The 20,293-nt window shown below is 38.8% G+C and overlaps 1 protein-coding gene across 1 annotated transcript in view; it reads right to left on the bottom strand.

Annotated features, from left to right (window-relative positions):
• Positions 1–512: 512 nt before the first annotated feature.
• Positions 513–20,293, bottom strand: part of dlp (glypican dally-like) — a 129,257-nt gene continuing 109,476 nt past the window's right edge. The window contains exons 2-8 of the mRNA XM_069120467.1: positions 12,494–12,664; positions 7,774–7,916; positions 4,988–5,236; positions 4,506–4,674; positions 3,643–4,039; positions 3,122–3,291; positions 513–1,318 (exon numbers count right to left, since the gene is read on the bottom strand). Of these exons, the coding sequence (XP_068976568.1) occupies positions 981–1,318; positions 3,122–3,291; positions 3,643–4,039; positions 4,506–4,674; positions 4,988–5,236; positions 7,774–7,916; positions 12,494–12,664 (1,637 nt within the window). The 3' untranslated portion in view covers positions 513–980. The remainder of the gene's footprint in view (positions 1,319–3,121; positions 3,292–3,642; positions 4,040–4,505; positions 4,675–4,987; positions 5,237–7,773; positions 7,917–12,493; positions 12,665–20,293) is intronic.

Below are 20,293 nucleotides of genomic sequence, written 5' to 3'. Positions count from 1 at the left end.
TAAGATTCTGAGCGATCCTTTCGAACTTGACGCGATCGAAAATGTCTCGCCCTTCGAGCCATAAATTTTTCAAACGTTTTCAGGAAAGGGCAGCAGGAAAAGGAAATACGACGCTCGATAGTCAGTCCTTGCGCTTCTCGTATACTCGCTTCCATGTGTCTTTCCTGTACGTTCAAGGCCATTTAGGTCCTCGATGCAGTTCCTGTTCTTCCTACGCCACTACATTTCAAAAGTTTACGATCTATTCCGAGAATAGTATAATTAACGCCCGGTTTTATTTGGCATAGTTCAATTTAGGATTATATGATCATTTTGGAAATGCAATTTGTTAATTGCAACATAATCTCATTGATAATTTCAATTTAATTAAAATTTATATTTATGAATAGGTAAAAATCTGCGATATTTGAATTACAAATTTATATTCAATCGTACTTTCGATCATACTATACCAAACGAACCGAGAAACATACTCAACATTCACTAATCACCGTGGGATTCAGTACCATAAATTACTTCACCCGAAAAATTTTACAATGGCGCAAGAGAAAGTAGGAACTGGAAAATAAATCTCTAACTCTAATCCTTTTACAATCGACCATGCCAATCGTCCTAAAGGCACGCTCGTCAGTCGTACAAAGGTCAATTACAAATATAATCCTCCATCAACGACGCCAGTCTTCTTCTCGAATTCCCGCGTCAGCAAATATTAAGTTGTTCATCTCATTAATTATTTGGGCACAATACCCCAATAAAACAGGGTAAAATCGAGTACCCGCCATTGAAAAAGTAAAAGAATGCTTTTCCTAATGGATGGAAAAGTACAAGTCATCGGAAAGCGAGTTATTACTGTCCTCTCTCCTTTTTTTCTCGATTGGCTGGCGTGTTACAGCACTGTTCCAGTCGAGGTGAAGTCACGTAACGTTAAACGGAATATTTATTTACATCGTCCTGCATCGTTCTCCTCGGAAACCACATGATCACAGCCACTCGGTGAGGCAGCCACCGAACCACATCACCACTATGGGCACGAGATACGTTGTCAAAGCACGAGACAAAGATATTTTCTGTCTGCTCGCGCCATTGTCCACGCTGGACGTGCCATTGTTGTTGTTGATATTTGTCTTCTGCTCTATGTCCTTCCTGGGAGGCACGACTTCCGGATGATCGACAGGAGGAGATTGTTTCGGTGTTTCTGGCGGTGAAGATTTCGGTTCGTAGCCAGAGCCTTCCTTGAAACCATCCTCGTCGTCCGTGATCGGATCTTGATCCGGACCGTCCCCGGATCCACTTCCAGAACCGTTCCACTCGGTGTCTTCTGAAAATTAGATTGTCACCCGGTGACGGTGAGCTGATTAGTACATTCTGAATATGGTATGGTGGCGATGGAGAGGAGAGGATTTCTTTTTGGAAACGTCCTTCAAGTCTTTTTGGATGATGGTCGTGATCGATCGATCGGTGGATTTAAAAGATGCGGAGGAGTTAGTCGAAGAGTTTAGTAGAAGGCGAAGTTTTTCTAGCACGTCCTACGCAGGTTTTCTTGAGATTTCGATTGCGTTATTCGATAGGTATTTTTAGGTTCCTTTAGGTCGTCATTGAAAATTTATTAATTTGAAGATTTGAAGGAGCTAATAGAAAAGATTAGTAGGAGATTTGGAATTCTTTTCGGAGCTGTCGTGCAGGTTTTCTTGAGATTTATGCGTTTTGTGTAAGCCATCAATTTCGCAGAGAAACTCATACGCGTTTGTCCAAAAAAAAAAAAAACTGATACAATCAAAAGACTCATATGTATGTTATTTTATTTATCCTGTGGAGAATCTGTGCATGTACGTGTGTCTAGAATTTGACATCTATGAACGAAATTGTGTCTACGTAAAGAAAAGTGCGCTGGCAATTTTAAACGATTATCACGGCAGCAGCTCGGACCCACGGTCCCGTCCGCAAAGGGTTAACAGGTATCTTTAGGTTTTTCTAGACGACAATGGAAGATCGATTCGAATCGATGAATTAGAAAGATGTGACAAAATTAATCGAAGAATTTAATAAAGAACTTGAATTTTTTATGAGCATGTTATAAAGGTGTTTTTGAGGTTTCGTGTATATCGTTTAGTAGGTATTTTTAGGCCGCTCTGATTCTTAATTTCGAGGATCCATTCGCGTTATCAGATTTGAAAATAAATGCGATAAAATCGAAAAGAGGAACGATCGCTTCTTTAAAGAATGAAGATAAATTGATTGTCACTTTCAAAAGATCTCAGCTAAGTTATAAAAAAAAAAAGAAAATATATTTTGCTTTTTGACAATGCACCAGGTGCACATATTCTTCATATACTACATATATTTTTTGTATACTTTTTGTAATTCTATTACTCGTGAACTTGTAGTCGCTTTAATTGGCAAATTTGGAAATTGATTAACACGACGATCACAAAAGAAAATTCCAAGAAAATTATTTTTTTAATCGCCGTTTACCGTGAACAGTGTCTCGAGATAAGATAAGCGGCACATTACAGTAGCCTGATAATTTGTTTCTTTTATTATGTTTTCGAGGAGATCTAGAACATAAATATTAGATAATAGATATTAGAATAGAAATTAAAATAGAACATAATCTTCAATAAGATATAATAATCTTCAATAAAAGTAGCATATCTTTAACGATTTATCTGTCTATTTAAGAATTCGTTTATTTCTTCATTTCTTATAACAATCCTGGAAAATTATGACTGTATAAAAAATGATGATTAGAACTGTTTTATAAAACCTATAATTAGCAAGATAGATGCACGGAACTCTATGATAAATTGTTTGTGTTTCAATGAGGTATTCTAATTTAATCAACTCATTATTCGAAACCAACTAGTTTACCGTATTAACTGATATTGATTCTACGATTAAATCGTACGATTCTACGAAGCTTACGCGTTCCAGTATGCTTTTGCCAGTATATTCATTCGAAAATTTCTCTAATTACTTAAAAATATTATTCCCCGAAATTTAGTACCAGATCGATTTTAATGAAATTTTTTGTTTTTGGATATTCTAACATAGTATCAATTTTATAAGGATAGTTGTGTTCGATGATATGGTAGATTAAACATTAGCGAAACAGATGGTTTACCTGTGTCTATCCAATCGACGTCCTGTCCATTGTACGCGGATTTTAGTCTGTTTGTGATAGTGGTCAATGCGAAGACCTGGTCCCTGACTATTGTCGGTCTTGTTCCAGTAACTCGTACCTCTGGATTCAATTTTTGTTCCTCTCCGTTCGACGACACTGGGTAAATGTATCTGAAATACGAGCAAGTGAAAGATGAACTCAAGATTTTAATTGGAACATCGATATTATATGGAATATTGATCAGTATGAAAAGAACAGTTCACGATTTTTTAAGAAACTAAAATTAAATTCCAGAGACAAAAAGATGTAAACGCAAGAGTATCTATTGCTCTACTTCTGAGACACCTTGTATAATTATATCAAAATTTAAATATTATATAATTTAATTTAATAATACAATTTCATTTACTATTATATTACAATTTAAATAAAATTAAGAAGAGAACTACACGGCTGGTAATTTCTATAAAAAAAAACAAAAAAGAAAAAAATAAAAAAATTTATGTTTGTAAGACACTCACTTATCTACGTGTGTGCCGTTCCAACATTCTTTCGTATTGCTAGGAGGAACCACGAGGCCATCGTTGCAAACCTTATAGGGCAGATAAACCCAGAATTGTCTGGAATCTCTCACCCTCTGTCGTGTCTCTTTCACCAATTTATCCAAAATAGCAGCACGATCGTCTGTTAGTGTTTCCTGATCAAAATTCAATGATTCGAGTTCCAATTCCCGATTGTCTCGACGTCTGCGTCTACCCAACACAGGTCGTCCGCATCCAGTGAACACCCTTTGTGAAACGTCGTTGCTGTTCTCTTGGAAATTCATGATAGCCTCCGAGATTTTCAGGTTGATTGGTCGTACTAACATTTCGATGTTAAATGGACCCAACAGACGGTCAGCCACCTTGTCCACGGCCTCTGCAATTGGAGAAATGCGAGTTACAGAAAGAGAGCCGACTATAAAAATTATTGCAAAATGAATCGTATGATCAGAAGTCTGTGATGTACTCATTTTTCGAGGAATCTTTGCAGGAGCTACTCTGAATAGAAAATACAAAATTTCCTAAAATTTGTGATCTTGCCCGAGTAAACGAATAAATAGAATCTTTTCGTTCATCTCGCTCAAACTTAATCCTTCAATTAACAATATTCCTTCAACGATTAACAATATTCTATGAATTCCTAATAGGATTTAGGAAATTGGAATCTTAAAATAAGGAATTAGGCGATTCTCTTTCTCGAACATTATTTCTTGAGTCTTCTCTATTCCTCAGGCGATTGCTAATAATCATAATACTCTGTGTACATGATTCGAGGTAAGTCGATGGATTATATTCTCGAGCCTACATTTACCAAGAGAACAATGCGCGTGGAAATTACTCACCGACGAAGTGATTCCATTCAGCGTCCAGAGCCGCATGCTGAGCAAGGCAGCCCTTCATCACGTTGGCACACATGTCACCACAGGCTAACACGTTGCCCGCGATCCCGCTGCACGACGGACACACCGTCATTCTTGTGAGTGCAGCTGCACAATCGGCTGATGGTTTCAACTGTGAAAAGCCAGACGATTTTCTAGCTGTTCTTACGTTTGTCGTAGTTTATCGATTTTCTCAGGTTTTTTGCGCGTTTGAAAAAATTTCAGCGATGTTCGAAGATAGGGTTTAGGATAGCGTAGGTATATTTTTATAATTAAAGAAACGTAAATTTCATAATTGAAGAAGGAATTTTTATAATTAAAGAAAAATTTTTTTTATTGTATTATACGTATTCTCATTATATCGCGTTATGGCTATTTCTTCCTTCGAGAATTTACATTTCTTAAAAATGCATAAAACGAACGAAGAAGATGGATGTTTCTCTTACCGATTGCATGCTCTTCAAGACATCCGCAGCCACCGTTAAAGCCTGACTAAAGGCTCTTGTCGCGACGAAAGACCTTTTGATTTGCACTCCTAATTTCTGAGGAACATCGCCGAACGGTCTGATTTCCTTCATATGTTCTCCCACACACTCCAAGTATTTATTGTCAAAGTTGTACTGACTGTTCAGCACCGTGAACATTTTCTGATAAAGAGTATTGAAAAAATTGTCCATGGTATCGTCGAGATCGACCTAGAAGAATAGAAATTATATCCGATATTAACGATCGGTCTATGTTCTGTCTACAATCTCTAACTATTAACAAAACTAAACTGTAATCGATACATTAATCGAGCATTCCGTAACTTTCTCTTAAATCCTTCTTTTCCATTAAAAATGATACATTTTTACATGTTCCAACGAAAGCGTTCAATTAAAAACAAATATATTATAAATAATAATTTTTACCAAATAATACACGATGATCTCTCTGGAAACTAATAATCTAGCCTGGGAATAAACAAGCGTTTTTCCTTCTAAAAATACCTGATTTCAGAGGCCAGCTAATCGAACGAGCCCATGAAACAAAGAGCAACCCCCCACGAGAGGCTATTCGGCTCGTCGATCAGCTATTCACGGGATGCTCCTTTTTAATTTCTATCCATCCCCGATATATTCGAGCACTGTCTCGATCGAAGGAATAATCCTGCGGCTCGACGGAACGTATTATCGAGCCGTGCGGGGAGGAGCGGCGGAGATGGAGGAAAAAATAAAGCATAGATACAGGAAGGAGAAAGAAGGAAGGAAAAAGAAAAGGCGAAAAGGGGAAATATATATGGAAAGACAGAAAGGTAGAAACGAGAGGTCCTCGATAAATTCGAATCCTCCGCGACGCGATATATCACCGTCGTATAAATTCGTTACCCGGCAGCGACGCGTGCGATTGCAACAATAATATATTCATGCGGAGCCATTTTCGAGCGTGCACGAGAGCCAAAGCGGGTCCAAGTGGCGCCGCTGAATAATTCCAGCCGATTTGAATGACAATCGCGCCCTCGAAATACGTCGTCTCAGTGTAGTCCCTCGATTCCGTCTCTTTTCGCGGTGTACGTTTTATTCGCGCACCAACTTTCCCTCTTGTTTGGCTGATCGATACGACGTGACGAGCCGATCGGTGCGATCTTGAACGCGTGCCACGTATGGCGAACGGAAATGGCCATTAGATCATCTGAACGCGACAGGTTTCGCGAGAACGTACTTACGTAAGTTTGCGAGTGTTTTGAGAATCGGTGAAGAATGCTGAAAGGGAGATCTTGGGTTAACGCGGCATATGAAAGAGATTTGTTCGCGATTTATAATGGCTGATGATTTCGTCGACGACGCAGAAACTATCGTCAAAGACATCTTCTTTGTCAGTAGAGATAGAGAAGTTCTGGAGACGCGAGCTTCGATGTTGAAAATTCACAAAGTGAAAAATGAAAAAATCTATCGAAAGAAGAAAAAATCCTTGAACGAAAGAATGCAAAGAGACTAAAGAAACGATACAAATTCTTTGAGAAATAAAAATAAAAAAAGAGAAAAAGGATTGAAAAAGCTTAGAAGATGATAAAACGAGAGAACCAGCGTATAACGCAAAGATTTTATAGAAAATACAGCATCCCAAGAAAAGATAAACTGTGCTTCTTTGTATATACGAGAGGTTCATGCGAAGGGTCCAGATATTTCTTTAGCAAAATGGAATGGGCGCCTCTACTTTCCCCAGGACATTAATTCCAATACAAGAGACAACTCCCGACAGATAAAGTGAAACTGTCGGGTAATTGCAGCTGTCCAGGAATAGCCCATTTGATCTTCGTTGGAAGATACGAATCTAGGGAAATATGGGAGGAATAAAAGGAGAAAGAGGAGAAGAAAGAGAGAGAAAGAGAAATCTAAAAGCCAGGATATTTTCTGGCCTTTTATCGGCAAACGCTCGCGAGTCCTGAACGTCAAAAGCATTGATTAAACTCGCCTTCGCACGAGAAGTTTCTACCACCCTGTCACGAAGTCTCGTTGCTCGCGGTTAAACGTCCGCTGGCCGAGGGTCGAGGTTTCAGGCCGATTTTGAAAGTTTTACCCTCTACGAGCCTTAGCCGCAACAACTCAGAAGGGTGCAGGTTTCGTTAAAAGGGGAGGAAAGTCCAGGACCGCGAGGACGAACAAATTCTTCCGCCTTTGAAAATCGAGACCGTGACCCCCTATCGATTTTATCCTGGAATTTGATTTGTCGCATCGCAAACGAAATTGGATGGTCGTCTGCCGCAATAGCTTCGAAGCAAGTGGAGAAGTTGGGAAACGGATAGCAATGATCTAGGGGGGTCTACACTAAGAACAAAACCATTGAACGAAATGGATTGTACAAGAGATACAGTTTGGGTAAAAAAAAGTCAGCAAATTGAATTCACGGCCTACTCTTTGTTATATTAATTTGTATTATAAGAAATAGAAATTGTTTTCGAAACGTGAATTTAAGATTCTATATCGTGGCGAAACCACTGAAAAATTGCCCAAGGTCGAAATCATTTCGTTTGATAAGGTGATAATAGATGAACAACGATTTCCTTATAAAAGAAACGTTGCGGACGACCTAATACAAAAGACACAGTTTGAATGAAAATAGCCAAAAAATTTGATTTATGACTTATTTGTTGTCGTGTCAATTTATACATATCATAAGAAATTGAAATTGTTTGTGAAAGGTGATTTGAGTTTAAGGATCTAGGTCAGAATGAAAACCATTGAAAACTCACCGTTCCCTTGGCATAATAGTTTTCCAGTTCCTTGAATAGGTCGGTGAATACAAAGGAATTCTGTTCATAGAGAATTCCATAAGTCTTCTTAAACATCTCGTGGAAAACCTTTTTACTATTAGCGAGAAGATCCTTGAAGAAACCTGTGAAAAGAAAAAGAAAGACAAACGATTTATCAAACAGCTTTACCTCTGTGATAATTAAAACTGTTTGAAACTGAAACAACCTGAAAATATAAAAGGCAAGATCGGTGGACACATTCACGGAGGCTTCGCCCAACCATCGACATATAAATAATTTATACGAATGCCGATTAATTGATCTGGTCGAAAGGACGAACAGAGAACGTAATTTATTTAATTGCACGATGCTTCTGCATCGTTTTCCACCGGCCTCGTTGTAATAGGAATAATTTGTAATTGCAAAGGAAATGAATCGAATCGATCTACCTGTTAGAGACAAGGATGGGCCTATCACTTGAGATTTGCAAATCAATTACAGCCGCGACTTCAACTTGCTAGATTGATCACGCGTTAACAATGTTTGTTTCATGTCGAATTATAGCGTCTGTACACTCTGCTTGCTATGTACCTAACTTGCAACCGTTAATTAACTACTTCCTTCTCGCCAGGATAAGGTGTTAACGAAGTTTGCGTAGCACTCTGTCTGAACTTTGAGAATGATTTCTGCCACTCATTTATCTTCACCTTATACTCTATTCATTTCGAGAGAGAAATGCAGGAAAAGGTTGTGTTGCAAAATCGGTTTTATATGCAACAGCCTACTACGAAACAAGATTTCAAGAAAAAGTTCTCGAAATTAACACGCTAAAATATAACTTTCTTTTAGTTACGATTGAGAAAGTAAAGAGAGCAAAGCTTCAGCAAGTTTTGGAATGGAAGTGAAACGTAAAGCAGTTAATCTTAAGAAGACTGTAGGGTATTTCTTTCCTTCTTAGCTACGTTTAACTCTAAGAATACTTAAGATTCGCGGATTCGTTGTGCTTGCGATCGAATATTACGCGAGAGCACGACAAATCACATTTTTTATTTTCTACAAAGAAGCAGTTTTAAAATCCAGTATGGAACGTGCGAAATACATATATCTATTTATTTACATCATATCTTTATATAATAGTTTTATTACAATCATTTCAATAAAATCTATGTATTCTGTAGTTGCAATACCAAAGTGCCAGAGGAAGCAAAGTCTGTGTGCAACATGAAAGATAAACACAAAATGATTAATGGTCACGAAAAATGAGAACTAGAATTAAACCAAAACCAGAGCAAACCAGAATTCGAAACTATATCTTGAAATGAAATTCTATCGACAGAATGTATCTCTCTCGGTATATTTTCAAATCCGCCGAATATAACTGGTCATCAAATAGCCATTATCGCCCTGACACAAGCCACAGCTTTTCGTACGAAAAATTCTACGAAGAGAGCAAAAGCTTTCGATGAAAGAATATAAAGTCCCCGATTTCTCAAGCAACAGTGGCATCGACCGTTCGCTGAACACCGACAAAGACAGGGGTGACCCGTGCCACCCTCTACACGCGTAACCTCACGAACCATTGAAGCTTGAACCAGTTCTTATCGTCACTTCAGTCGCGAAGAATGTGATTAAAATTCCTTTTAACGACGTTGGGAACCAGTGAAAGATAAAGAGAGAGAGAGAGAACAGGTAGGTGAGCTCCGTAACGAATCGTCGACGGCGACGTCGGCGACGACGGCGGCGTCGCCTCGGCAAAAAGCTTCGGGCTCCGAGCCGCGTAAAAGGGAAGGAAGCACTTAGCACCGCGACGACTGGCTAGGAACTTCGTCGGAGCTTTTAATTCGCGACAAGCTCCAACGTTCGCGACTAATTCCCCCAGTTTTTCCCCGAAAATCTCCCGTGTCGCTTCCATATACGTATGAATATTTTGATTTTTCTATTACAAGGTCAAGATAAGGGATTAAGATGAAAAGTAAATCTCTGTGTCCAATGAAACTTACGTACGACGTAGTTCTGGCAGAAATATTTGCCTTGTGTACATTACGTTGTGATCTATAAATTGAATTTAATTTTAAATTTAAGGATCTATAAATTGTATTTAACTGTAAGATGTATAATTGTATTTAGTTCTAATTCAACGAGAGCAGATTGTATTAGGTTATCCGGAAAGTGTCTTTCTTTCGCAAACGTGTTTTTTTACAACAGTGCACCTTCATAAAAACGTGAAATGTCGCGGTGTTAAGAACAAAATGGATCGTATGTAATTCGACCAAATAATATAAAAGAAAAAACCTTGTGCGTCTATTATTTCCTCATAAAACAAAAGAGACTTTTCGGACAAACTAATATTTGTAACAGTGTTCGCTAAACTATAATGAAATATAGTTGTTTCAACTCATTTTCTCTGCCATTCTAAGCTTTTCCAGCAGCCTTACAAAAGTCCCTCTTAAACAAAAGGAACTTGAAGAATGAAACGTACAGCAGTCAATACGAAATTTCCAAGGCTCTCTTCTATCATATCCACCCTTCGTCTTGCCTTCATATCCCACCTCCCGCCCCCTTATATTTCACACTATCTCCCTATCCTGCATAGGAGTTCCTGTACTCTTCCTCCCTGTCTCTCCACCCCTAACTCACCCTCTCTCTCTCTGCCAGTGCACTTCTGTCGCGGCGAGTGGCAGGCAAAGTGGGTACGTAGCTAGATGCGGCTAGGTGTAGTAGCTGCTCAAAGGGAAGCATGATGGCCTTCAGAGAAGCCGTGGTCGGATGGAAAGGGCATGGGAAAGATTGAAGCTCGAAGAGCAAAGAGGTAGTCGGGCCATGGTGGTGCAAACTCGTACGCTACCACCGTTAATTTCGTTAATGAGAATCGTTTGGCGTATCTGAGATGTTCGACCTGGCGATCCTTCGAACCACTCATTTCCATTCAGAAAGGAAACCATAGCACTTTATCTTTCGATATTAAGGATGGTGCATTGTAGAGCCTTGACGAAGGTCTTGGTGGAGTTAAAGAGAGGTCTGAGTAAACAAACGGAGGATACGTTTGTATTCAATTTTCTATAATACGGGTGTTTCCTGGTGTAAAGCTGTTAGAAAGATATTACATGTTGTAAAGAATGAAGTCTTAAGAATGTTCGAAGCTCTAACTAAATCTTGTTAGAATTGTACCCGAATTGTAGACCGTACAATATGTACTAAAAATAATGTTTCTTTCAACAAGTACAAATTAGTGCATTCAACAATCGTAGATTTTTACTAACAGTAAGACCTACGATAAAAGGTTATAAAATCTTAACGAGAGATACCTACAATACCAAAGACAATTCTGCAATAAATTGACGTAGCAATGCAAATAAAGAAGTTTCAAGGCACATAAAACGGGAAATTACGTGGTTGGAAAACGGAAACAGGGATTAAAAGATTAGTAAAATTACTGTTCCACTTACTTGAACAAGTGGTTATATTTTCTGCTTGAATCCCGAGGGTACATTATCTTTCCTTTGTTTCACCGAGTCTATTAATTTTGGTAATTCACGTAGCGAAATTTTTCATCGTCTATCAATTTGTATTAATTTCAAATCTCTATAGAATTGATCCACATGAAATATTCTTGGCAAACATTTTAATTCGTCTGTATATATAAGATATCTGGCGAGTTTCAAGAATTTTTAAAAAAATTTTATCGACCGATCATGCAATCCTAAACTTTGTTTTACATTTTTTGAGAATCGTTTTCAATACATATATTCTCGTATTTTGTCCCGCTCTCGGAAATAAAAAAGATGATGAAGGTTGTCGAAGAATCGCGTCAACCAACCAGACGCCATTAACTGAGAAATCTCATTTCGGACCACGTATAGCGCTTCCAAGCCTCATTCACGTCTATTAACGCCACTCGCCCTGCCAATGTCGAGAATGTTCGACTGATCGAACCGTCTGAAAAGTCCTTTTGTGATTTAGAAGTGGTATAATTGACGAGATATCGTATTTCGTTTTCCTGACTATGAGCTGTCGCGATGAATTTTCATTTCTACTTCTTTTCCTTCGAACTATACTGTAACACGCTCGCTGATCTTTGAACGCTCATATCGAGTTTATTGAACTCCATCGATCTCATACTTTTTTGCAGTATAAACCAGCGAAGACTAGTTGAAACATTCTATTCGATCATCTTGTCGATCTAATATTCTATTTATACGTCGAGATACTTTACAACGATATTTGTAATTTCTGATCATACAACATTTTATATCGCGCGAAAGATAAAAAAAAAGAGAACATCAAATAAAAAATTACTCGCAGTTCTAGTTACAGTACGCATTCCACGTTTCATGTTTCCGTCTACCATACACAAAAGAACGCGAAATCTATCACGAAGTTCAAGAAACACGAAATTGAAGAAACCCTTTGCGACTCTGCATCCCTAGAAACCAAAAAAAAAAAAAAAAAAAAAGAAAAATAAAACCTTTCCAAGGAGAAACGTCGTCTGACACACACGAACGTGCCGACATTCGAGTTTAAAGGTAACTGATCAAACGAAATTGCAACCGCCTGCCTCTCATCATCAGAGGCAACGTTCAACCGCTTTGCCAGTGTGAATGTTCGTAGAGTGGGACTTCACCCCTGTCGCACACGCGTATAAACGCGCGAACATAGAGAGCGCGAAAAGAGCCGACGATGAAGTGATTAAAATCGTGAAACGTTGGATGAAGGTACTCACTGTGGAACCTGGTCCCTCTCGTAGACAGGACCTGGTGCAACCGCTGAAGAGTTTCTTTGGTGGCTTTCTCATGTTTGTCGCGTGCCCTCGCCTGCAGTCTCACCTCCATGTCCGCGGAGCAGCACACCTCGCCGCCGCTTCTCACGCTGCCGCATACTTTCAGCTCCTTTGCTGGAAAAACGAACGGGAAACGAGTTTAATACACCGGCTGGATACGCGTCTCATCCTTCATCGCGGAGATTCGAGGAGGAAACTCGTTATACAGACGTCTTTAACAAGAGAGCTTTCGAGGGTTTATCATAGTTGGTTCAAGCATCGGACAAATCTTTTATTATTTTCTCTTCTTACTTCTCTTTCATGTTTGTTTTGTTCAATAGCTGAATCGAATGTTATCGTTCTTGAGACTATTATTCGACGATATTTCTGTGTTATCGATTGTGCTTTCGATCAGATTTATTTTTTTATTGTTTCATATGGTTTAAGGGATGAAATCGAATGTTACAAATGTTTGTATGTTACGATATAACATCGTATCGAACTTCACGATTTTTGTATTGGATACAATGGAATGTGATATTGAACGTTCAAATATTTGTATTCCGTTGTAGCACTGCGATGAATTCTATGATTTTTCGACGCGAGTCCTTTGAAAATTATTTGTTCTCCTCTATAGTGCAACTGATATCTAGTTTGCTTTTCTACACAGAATGATTGATCTGTCTTTTCTTTGACTATTTAGACATCTTTTTCGAATATGGATGCAACAAAAAGATATATGTAATATCTTTTGGTAATTAATGTCCAAGTTATGAATGCCTCTATAGAAAGCATCGTTGTCGTTAGTTAACTGTTGCAATTAATAATTCGGATTGATATCTGTCCGCTTTGAAATTGATTGGTATACGTATGCAAGTGCGCGATTGGAAATAATCATTTGCGATTTTCAATAGGCAAATGTAATTAATAAATCTAATTACCCTCCTTCCGTCATTTTGAAGTCAACGATGATTACGCTAATTATGAATACACGAATAGCAGGAATAATTAAACAGCGACCAGAACTTCTCTGCGTACAATTGTATAAATTATATCATTTTCATAAAAGAATTCTTCGTTTAAAATTTCTCGCTTGAATAAGAGTTCCTTTCTCTAAGAGTTTTATCCCGTTGACGTCCGAACGTTTAAAAAAAATAATATCCTCAAAATGAGAGGAGGCGAAGAGTCAACAAAAAGATCAAAAAGGTTCAAAAAGTAAGGGAAACGATAAAAACTTCTCTTTTCGTCGAAATCCAATTTTCCGTTTTCCGGAAGACGCTGTGGGTAGCTACTGGCATAGGAATCACGCAAGCAAGATCTGTTCTCGCGTGAATTTCCACGAGTTTGTTCGCGTTTACCTTTTGCAACTAGATCGGAATAATCACATTCTTCTTTGTCGATAGAAATTTACATTTTCGTCTCCGATTTTCCGACTTTTAAACGTGTCCGACCTCCTTCCTTTCGCTTTAATTTCCTGCTAGTTTGATTTTTTCCGAACAAATACGCGTCCGATACAAGAACGATACTACTTGTCAATATTGTTAAACGGGACGAAGTTGCACAAAGTACTTACAATAGCAAACGTTGTTCGCAGCGAGAAAATTAATGAAAATGGATGCATCGAAGTAATTAAATAAGTAAATCAAATAAAGTTGTTTCCAAATAAGAAAGTCGGACAATTTCTAAAACTTCCTAATTTTAAACTTACTTATATCGATTAAAGTTTTCAAATCACAAATTAATCAAATAAATTCAATTGCATCAAACAGAGTCACAATAACTATGAAATTTTTATCTGCTTCCTAATTCTACTGTTTATAAGAGAAAAGTCGATTCGATCTGAAACAAATTCGAAGTTGATTGAATTTAGAAGAGTCATTAGAGCAATATGGTAATCGAGCAGAAAATGAAAAGCAGTTTTAGACGAAGGCGGTTCGATCGTCCTGGACGTGTTTGAAGAAGAAATAGTCGCGATCAACGACGAATGTAAAATTTGAATGTAAAATCCTTTCTAAACTCTGTCTAAAAAACTTTATAACTCGCGTTATACGTATTTTAAATACCCGAAAGAATTATCAAAGGACGGTAATACATACTACCATCCACGGACAAGACGTTCTATCAATCATTTCAAAAATCAGAAAACATAAGTTTCATTATCTTGTTATCCTGCGTATTTGCTTTCCTTCGTGCAATTGAAAATATTCTGTCATTATTTCGCGATAATCTGTGCAATATATAATATTAGCCAAAAGGTAAAAAAGAAAAGAATTAGAAAGCTTCAAATATTTTAACATATCTTGAAAAATGAGAATTATTTTCTGTCTCGTTAAAAGTGAACAAAAACATTCGCACGTATTTAACAACTGCAGAAATGAAAACTGTGTTAACAGACATCCTGAGTGGTTTCGTAGTTTCATTATTACTCTTATTACTTGACGAAATAATTCCTGAAACATCAGTACGTATCAACAGAGCGTATCAGCGGTAATTCCGCTCAATCTATAACAATTTTCCAAAGACCAGGAATACATCCATTCTTCGAAACGTCCCAATAAACCATCCAACGGCACCGAGATCGAGCAGCATCCACCCTCTATCGCGCGGCGTGACAATAAGCCGCGTTTCCATCGAGGGTCGTAGAACAGGGCAGCAGCCCTACGCTGTTCCCTTATCGGTCGGACGCCAGGCTATATCGCTTATCTGCCAATATTTCCAGTCTACCGTCTAAGTAAGCTAATTTCCAGCCACTCGGAACTCCGAGTCGAACTTCCACCCCCTTTTGCCCCGACCATCGTTTTGTCGTGTTCCTTCGCCCCATCCTCTGTCTGCTTCGGCTTCAAACTTTCAAACACGCCCGTAAAAGTAATCCCGAATTATTTCCGGCGAATCGGTCGTCGTGACCGCGCTTTTCCACTCGATTCGATCGCGCGACGCGTGCAGTTAACGAGCAATGTAATGCGTTACGATTACGCCAGCCTTGATATAAAAGTCTGCTTGATACCAACCAGCCCCCTAAATCTCTTCGAACGATCCTCCCATCTTCGACAGAGGAAACGAATACGACCTGTGTTCCTTCAATTTCTGTCCCAATCTACGCGGCTGTAAATTTCGTTTAATAATTCTATTTTCATTGCCTCGTTCGATGCGAGTTTTCTCTTCCTTCTTTCTTCCTTTCTGAATATTTTTAACGTTTGAATATCGATCGCAAGAGACGACACGTAGGATACGTAGAAGAGTAGATTTTCAGGTAATTTTGAAATAGAATAGGAAATACAATAGATTCATCCTATTAATTAATATACAGGGTGGTTGGTAACTGGTGGTATAAGCGGACAGGGGGTGATTCTACGCGAAAAAAGAAGTCGAAAATATAGAATAAAAATTTTTCTTTTTTTTTTTTTAAATTTTCCATCGAGACAACGATCTACAGTAAGATCCGTTATAACGAAACGTGATAAAGTGCACGCGTACCGAGCGAAAATTCAAAGTCGATTTTCTCGAAAACAAAGCCTCAAACGAAAAATTTTTATTCTATATTTTTGACTTCTTTTTTCGCCTAGAATCACCCCCTTTCCGCTTGTACCACCAGTTACCAACCACCCTGTATAAAGTTTAAAGCTTCAGTTTAAAGACCATCAGACGTATGCTATAAAACCTTGTGAAATATAAGATAAAACGCATCCTTCGTTCCAGTTACTTACAATCTTGAACAATACAGATCGAGAGAAGCATTGGAAGATATTTCTGTCCTATTTCTACGTTTTTATTTCCACATTTCCCACTCGTATCCTTCCATACCCGACTGTCATTCGAATTAGCACCCATCCTCAAAATCGCGTTGTTCGGAGTTTCCTGGCAGACAGCAGACGACATTTGCATCGATTGTTCCATAAGCAGCGAAATAATAAGCGCCATAAAACCGTACTAACTCCTTCCCTGACCCGCGATTTCACGATGTAGATACCCGTTGGCGCGACACAAAAACGGAAGATCGTCCAATAAATTTCTTCGAACGATCCCATATAAAAAAGCAATGACAAAAAGCGAATAAGAGAGAGGAAGATATAGAAAGGAATAGGATATAAAATAGATAAAGTGAGACGTATTTGGAAAGCTCCAAGAAGCATTTGACGAACTACCGTTAAAAGCCCCTTGGTGCAGACACCGAGACGACCCTCTTGCAGCTTTTGCATCGCGTAAAGCTTGCACGTATATACACGCGTGTATGGTACATAAAGGGCCGGAGAGTTACGCGGTACGCCGTTTGTTAGCGTACTGGCATCGCAAAGACGCCGGGATTTCCGTCGCGACGCGCTTCCGTGTCGCAGCCAACGACTTTGTACGATACCGGCTGCTTTTTCCAGGAAAGGGACAGAGGACCTTGTAGCCAGGGGAATTATGAAACAAGACAGAATCGATAGGAGGGAGTGGACGGTACAGGGGTAGAATCTGTCGACTGTGAATGATAGACAGGGAAGAAGAAGTTGGATGTCGAGGGGTTCTGTTAAGTTGTTTCCCGGGTGGTTTGGATCTGGTTGAGGAGAAATTAATTTCTGTTTAGATCCTTGGAAATTAACGGAACTTCAAGGTAGAAAGTATTTTGTATTATACCGCTGTTAAATTCGCTCTAGGGCAATTTCCGATAATCTCAGGGTAAATTTATATCTACTTGGAGTTGAGAAAATGTAAAGAATTCGAAGGCAGAATCATAGATTTTTTTTTAATTCAATGCTTCTATATTGCACTACTATCAGCTTGATTCATAGAAGAAGATTTTACTTAATTTAATAAAATATTTTATTTAATAAAAGTAATTTCACAAAATAGTTAGTGTGTATAATGGTACGAAGCTTGTAACGATTCAAGATGATCAAAAAATTCTTCAATTTCTTAAGAAAGATGTAATAACAACGGTTAACGATTGCCTGTTGGAATTTAGTTAATTAACGCGTAGAAAATGATTAAACTCGAGGTGTGTTTCAACAACAAAATCTAGCTGAAAATACTTCAACAAATAAACACATCACCTTCCACCATTGCCCATATCACCAAACTTAATCCACACTTGATGCTCGTCACCGTGCAACTCTCTAAACATAGATCAACCCCTGATCGATTCGATCCGCTGTACACGTGTCACCATCGTCCAATGTTCAACCTTAATACAGTCGATTGATTCCAGTTTAATCGAGCCGTGGGAACCGCAACTTTCATCTCCTCCTTTTATAAACGAAAGGTCAGCTTTCATCCTGCGACTCCGTCATCCCTTTTAAACGTTAGTTAATTACAAAAACAGAATACTCGTTTAACGGAGAAGATCGGTTGAAACTGAGATGCAATCATCTATTAATCGAAAAATGGCCACGACCGACTAGCTGAACCTAATGAGATTAAAGGGACGCGATGTTGGTCACGCTCGGATTTCATTTCCATCGCGACCGGATGTCACGGGGTAATTCCATTTGTAATAAATCAGCCAGATATCGTCGCGAATTAGCAGAAATTCTAGTCGGATATAACAACGTCCAATTCGATGAAATATAGATGGAACGTAGAATGGGTACCGATGAGAAGCGAATTTCATGCAACCTTTGTCAAACAAGTCGCAAGGGTTGCGTACGTCTTGAACACGAGGGTGTATTCTACTTTGTGCGGTGAATACAGCACAGGGATAGAAGGGTTACTATTCGATTAGAAATCGCCCTTCGTCGGAATGGCTGCCAGTGATACACAGATGTAGCAATTTTCTGGGCCAAACGAGAATTGAAACACGTCTTTGATCTTTGGGAATAAGATGAGTCCGTGATACGATAGGGTATTTTCGGATAATCGATTTCGCGAAACTCTGTTTCGATGAAGCGTGGTAGTTTTCTTTAACGTTTAGAATTCTTTTAACATTGTCACAGACGAGAAGAACAATTAAGCATCACCGAGGAATAATTGAGAATAGAAAGCTGTATCCTGGAATTTATCGAATGGAAGAAGATGGAAATTTCTGTAACGTTTGCGAAATTCTATATTGTCTCGTCTTAATTTTAATTCTTCTTTCATTTCTAATCTTTTAGCAGTTACGTAGAATCGTTTAATAGGATAACAAGAAATTGAGCGATTCTCCTCTTGAAGTGATTAAAATTCGTATTACGGTGTTTCGCGACATTACGACAAAACTTGGAATTATCGTTGCAAGTCAGCAACACCTTAGGATAGCGAGCAACGTTGTAGAATTGTTAGGAAGCATATTATCCGTGCAAGGTAATTTACAGCGCGGTACAACACTTACATTACAAAGCGCAAAGCCCATGGAATCAAGGAGAATCACAGAAATCCTTGCAACAGTATTACAAAGCACACGGTAAATCCAGTTTAATCCCTTCATTACGAAACATTCTAACAAAGCTGTTACCATGAAAGATTAAAAAATCTTGCACGAGATTATTCGTACGCAAGTTGTGAAAGAGCGAAGTAAATTAACCGAACGTATTCTGCAACGTTGTTCCACGTTATTGCAGCTCTGATATTTATTTTACGTTACAACGTGTTGTCTTTAAACAATTCCAAACGATAAAAATCACGAAAAAATTGTGGAAAAGGAAAGAGCTATTCAATTGGGGAAACCACAAAAAACGCAACAGAGTGAGTCTTTTTTATTCGCGTTTTATTTCTTTCTTTTATTTTTCCTTTTTCCATCGTTTCCACCTTCACGCTCCAACGAGCTTTCACCCTTTAACGAAACTCCAGGCGGTTCGTTCCTAGCCGATTCATTATTATTCCGAGCGAATCGATGATGGCAAGTTCGCGCGATGCAGCCGGCCCATTCACGCGCGTTCAAAATAATTACTTTCGTTCCGTTTAACGCGGGGATGAAAAAAGGTGAAGTCGGCCGATGTTTGGCTGAACAAGCCACGTTCTTTCCCTATACGCGTCACTCGATCTCACAATCTCGAGGAAACCTCTGATTTTTTCTCTGCGGACAGACCTTACTTTGTATTTCATTTCGACGTGCTCGAACGCAAATCACGCGAGTTTTTCTGTTCGTTTCTGACTTAAAGCTGAATCAGAGAATCATTCCCTTCCTTCCCCAACTCCTCTGTCCAATCAACAACTTTTTTTCGATTATCACGCACAGTCTGGCGATTCGAGCGTAACGACGATGGAGAGAGAGAGAGAGAGAGAGAGAGAGAGAGAGAGAGAGAGTCGACCGACGTCTTTCGGTCGGCATTTAAAAGGGCGTTGCACGCGGAAATTGGGAAATTTCCATTGTAAGTGGATTTCCGCGAATAGCGTCGCTGGAGCCAATCTCCACGTGGCAAAGGGCGGATTTCGAGCCGCTGCTATCGCAAACATGAAAAACCGTAGGAAAATGCAGTCAGCCCTGAGGGTATGGTACCTCCAGCGAGATTCTTCCCCGAGGATTTGTCATTTATATGATTAACGAGCGAATGACATTCGTCGGATATCGATTTTCTCTTGTTTCCTCCTTTCACATCGTAAGAAACTAGTTTTCCATTTATTGGGAAATATTTTTTACTCGCGAGATAAATTACCATTGAGCAGAAAGAGAGAGAGAGAGAGAGAGAGAGAGTTATTATTTTCTTGGAAATGTTTCCTTCTCGCTTTTTCTTTTCTTCTCCTCTTACGTTTTTAGAACGAAGGGTAAAATTCGAAGAAAAGAGAAATGGAACGCGGCAAAGAAGCTTACAAGTCTATTCGAACGATGTGTAAATACCGAAAGAGAAATACGTATACGATGTAAGAACAAAG

Source organism: Bombus flavifrons, chromosome 9 (assembly GCF_040668555.2).
Source record: "Bombus flavifrons isolate JBK064 chromosome 9, iyBomFlav1_principal, whole genome shotgun sequence".
NCBI lineage: Eukaryota > Metazoa > Arthropoda > Insecta > Hymenoptera > Apidae > Bombus > Bombus flavifrons.
The sequence above is the reverse complement of the archived record's forward strand: the minus strand, read 5'-3'. Positions and strand labels throughout refer to the sequence as shown.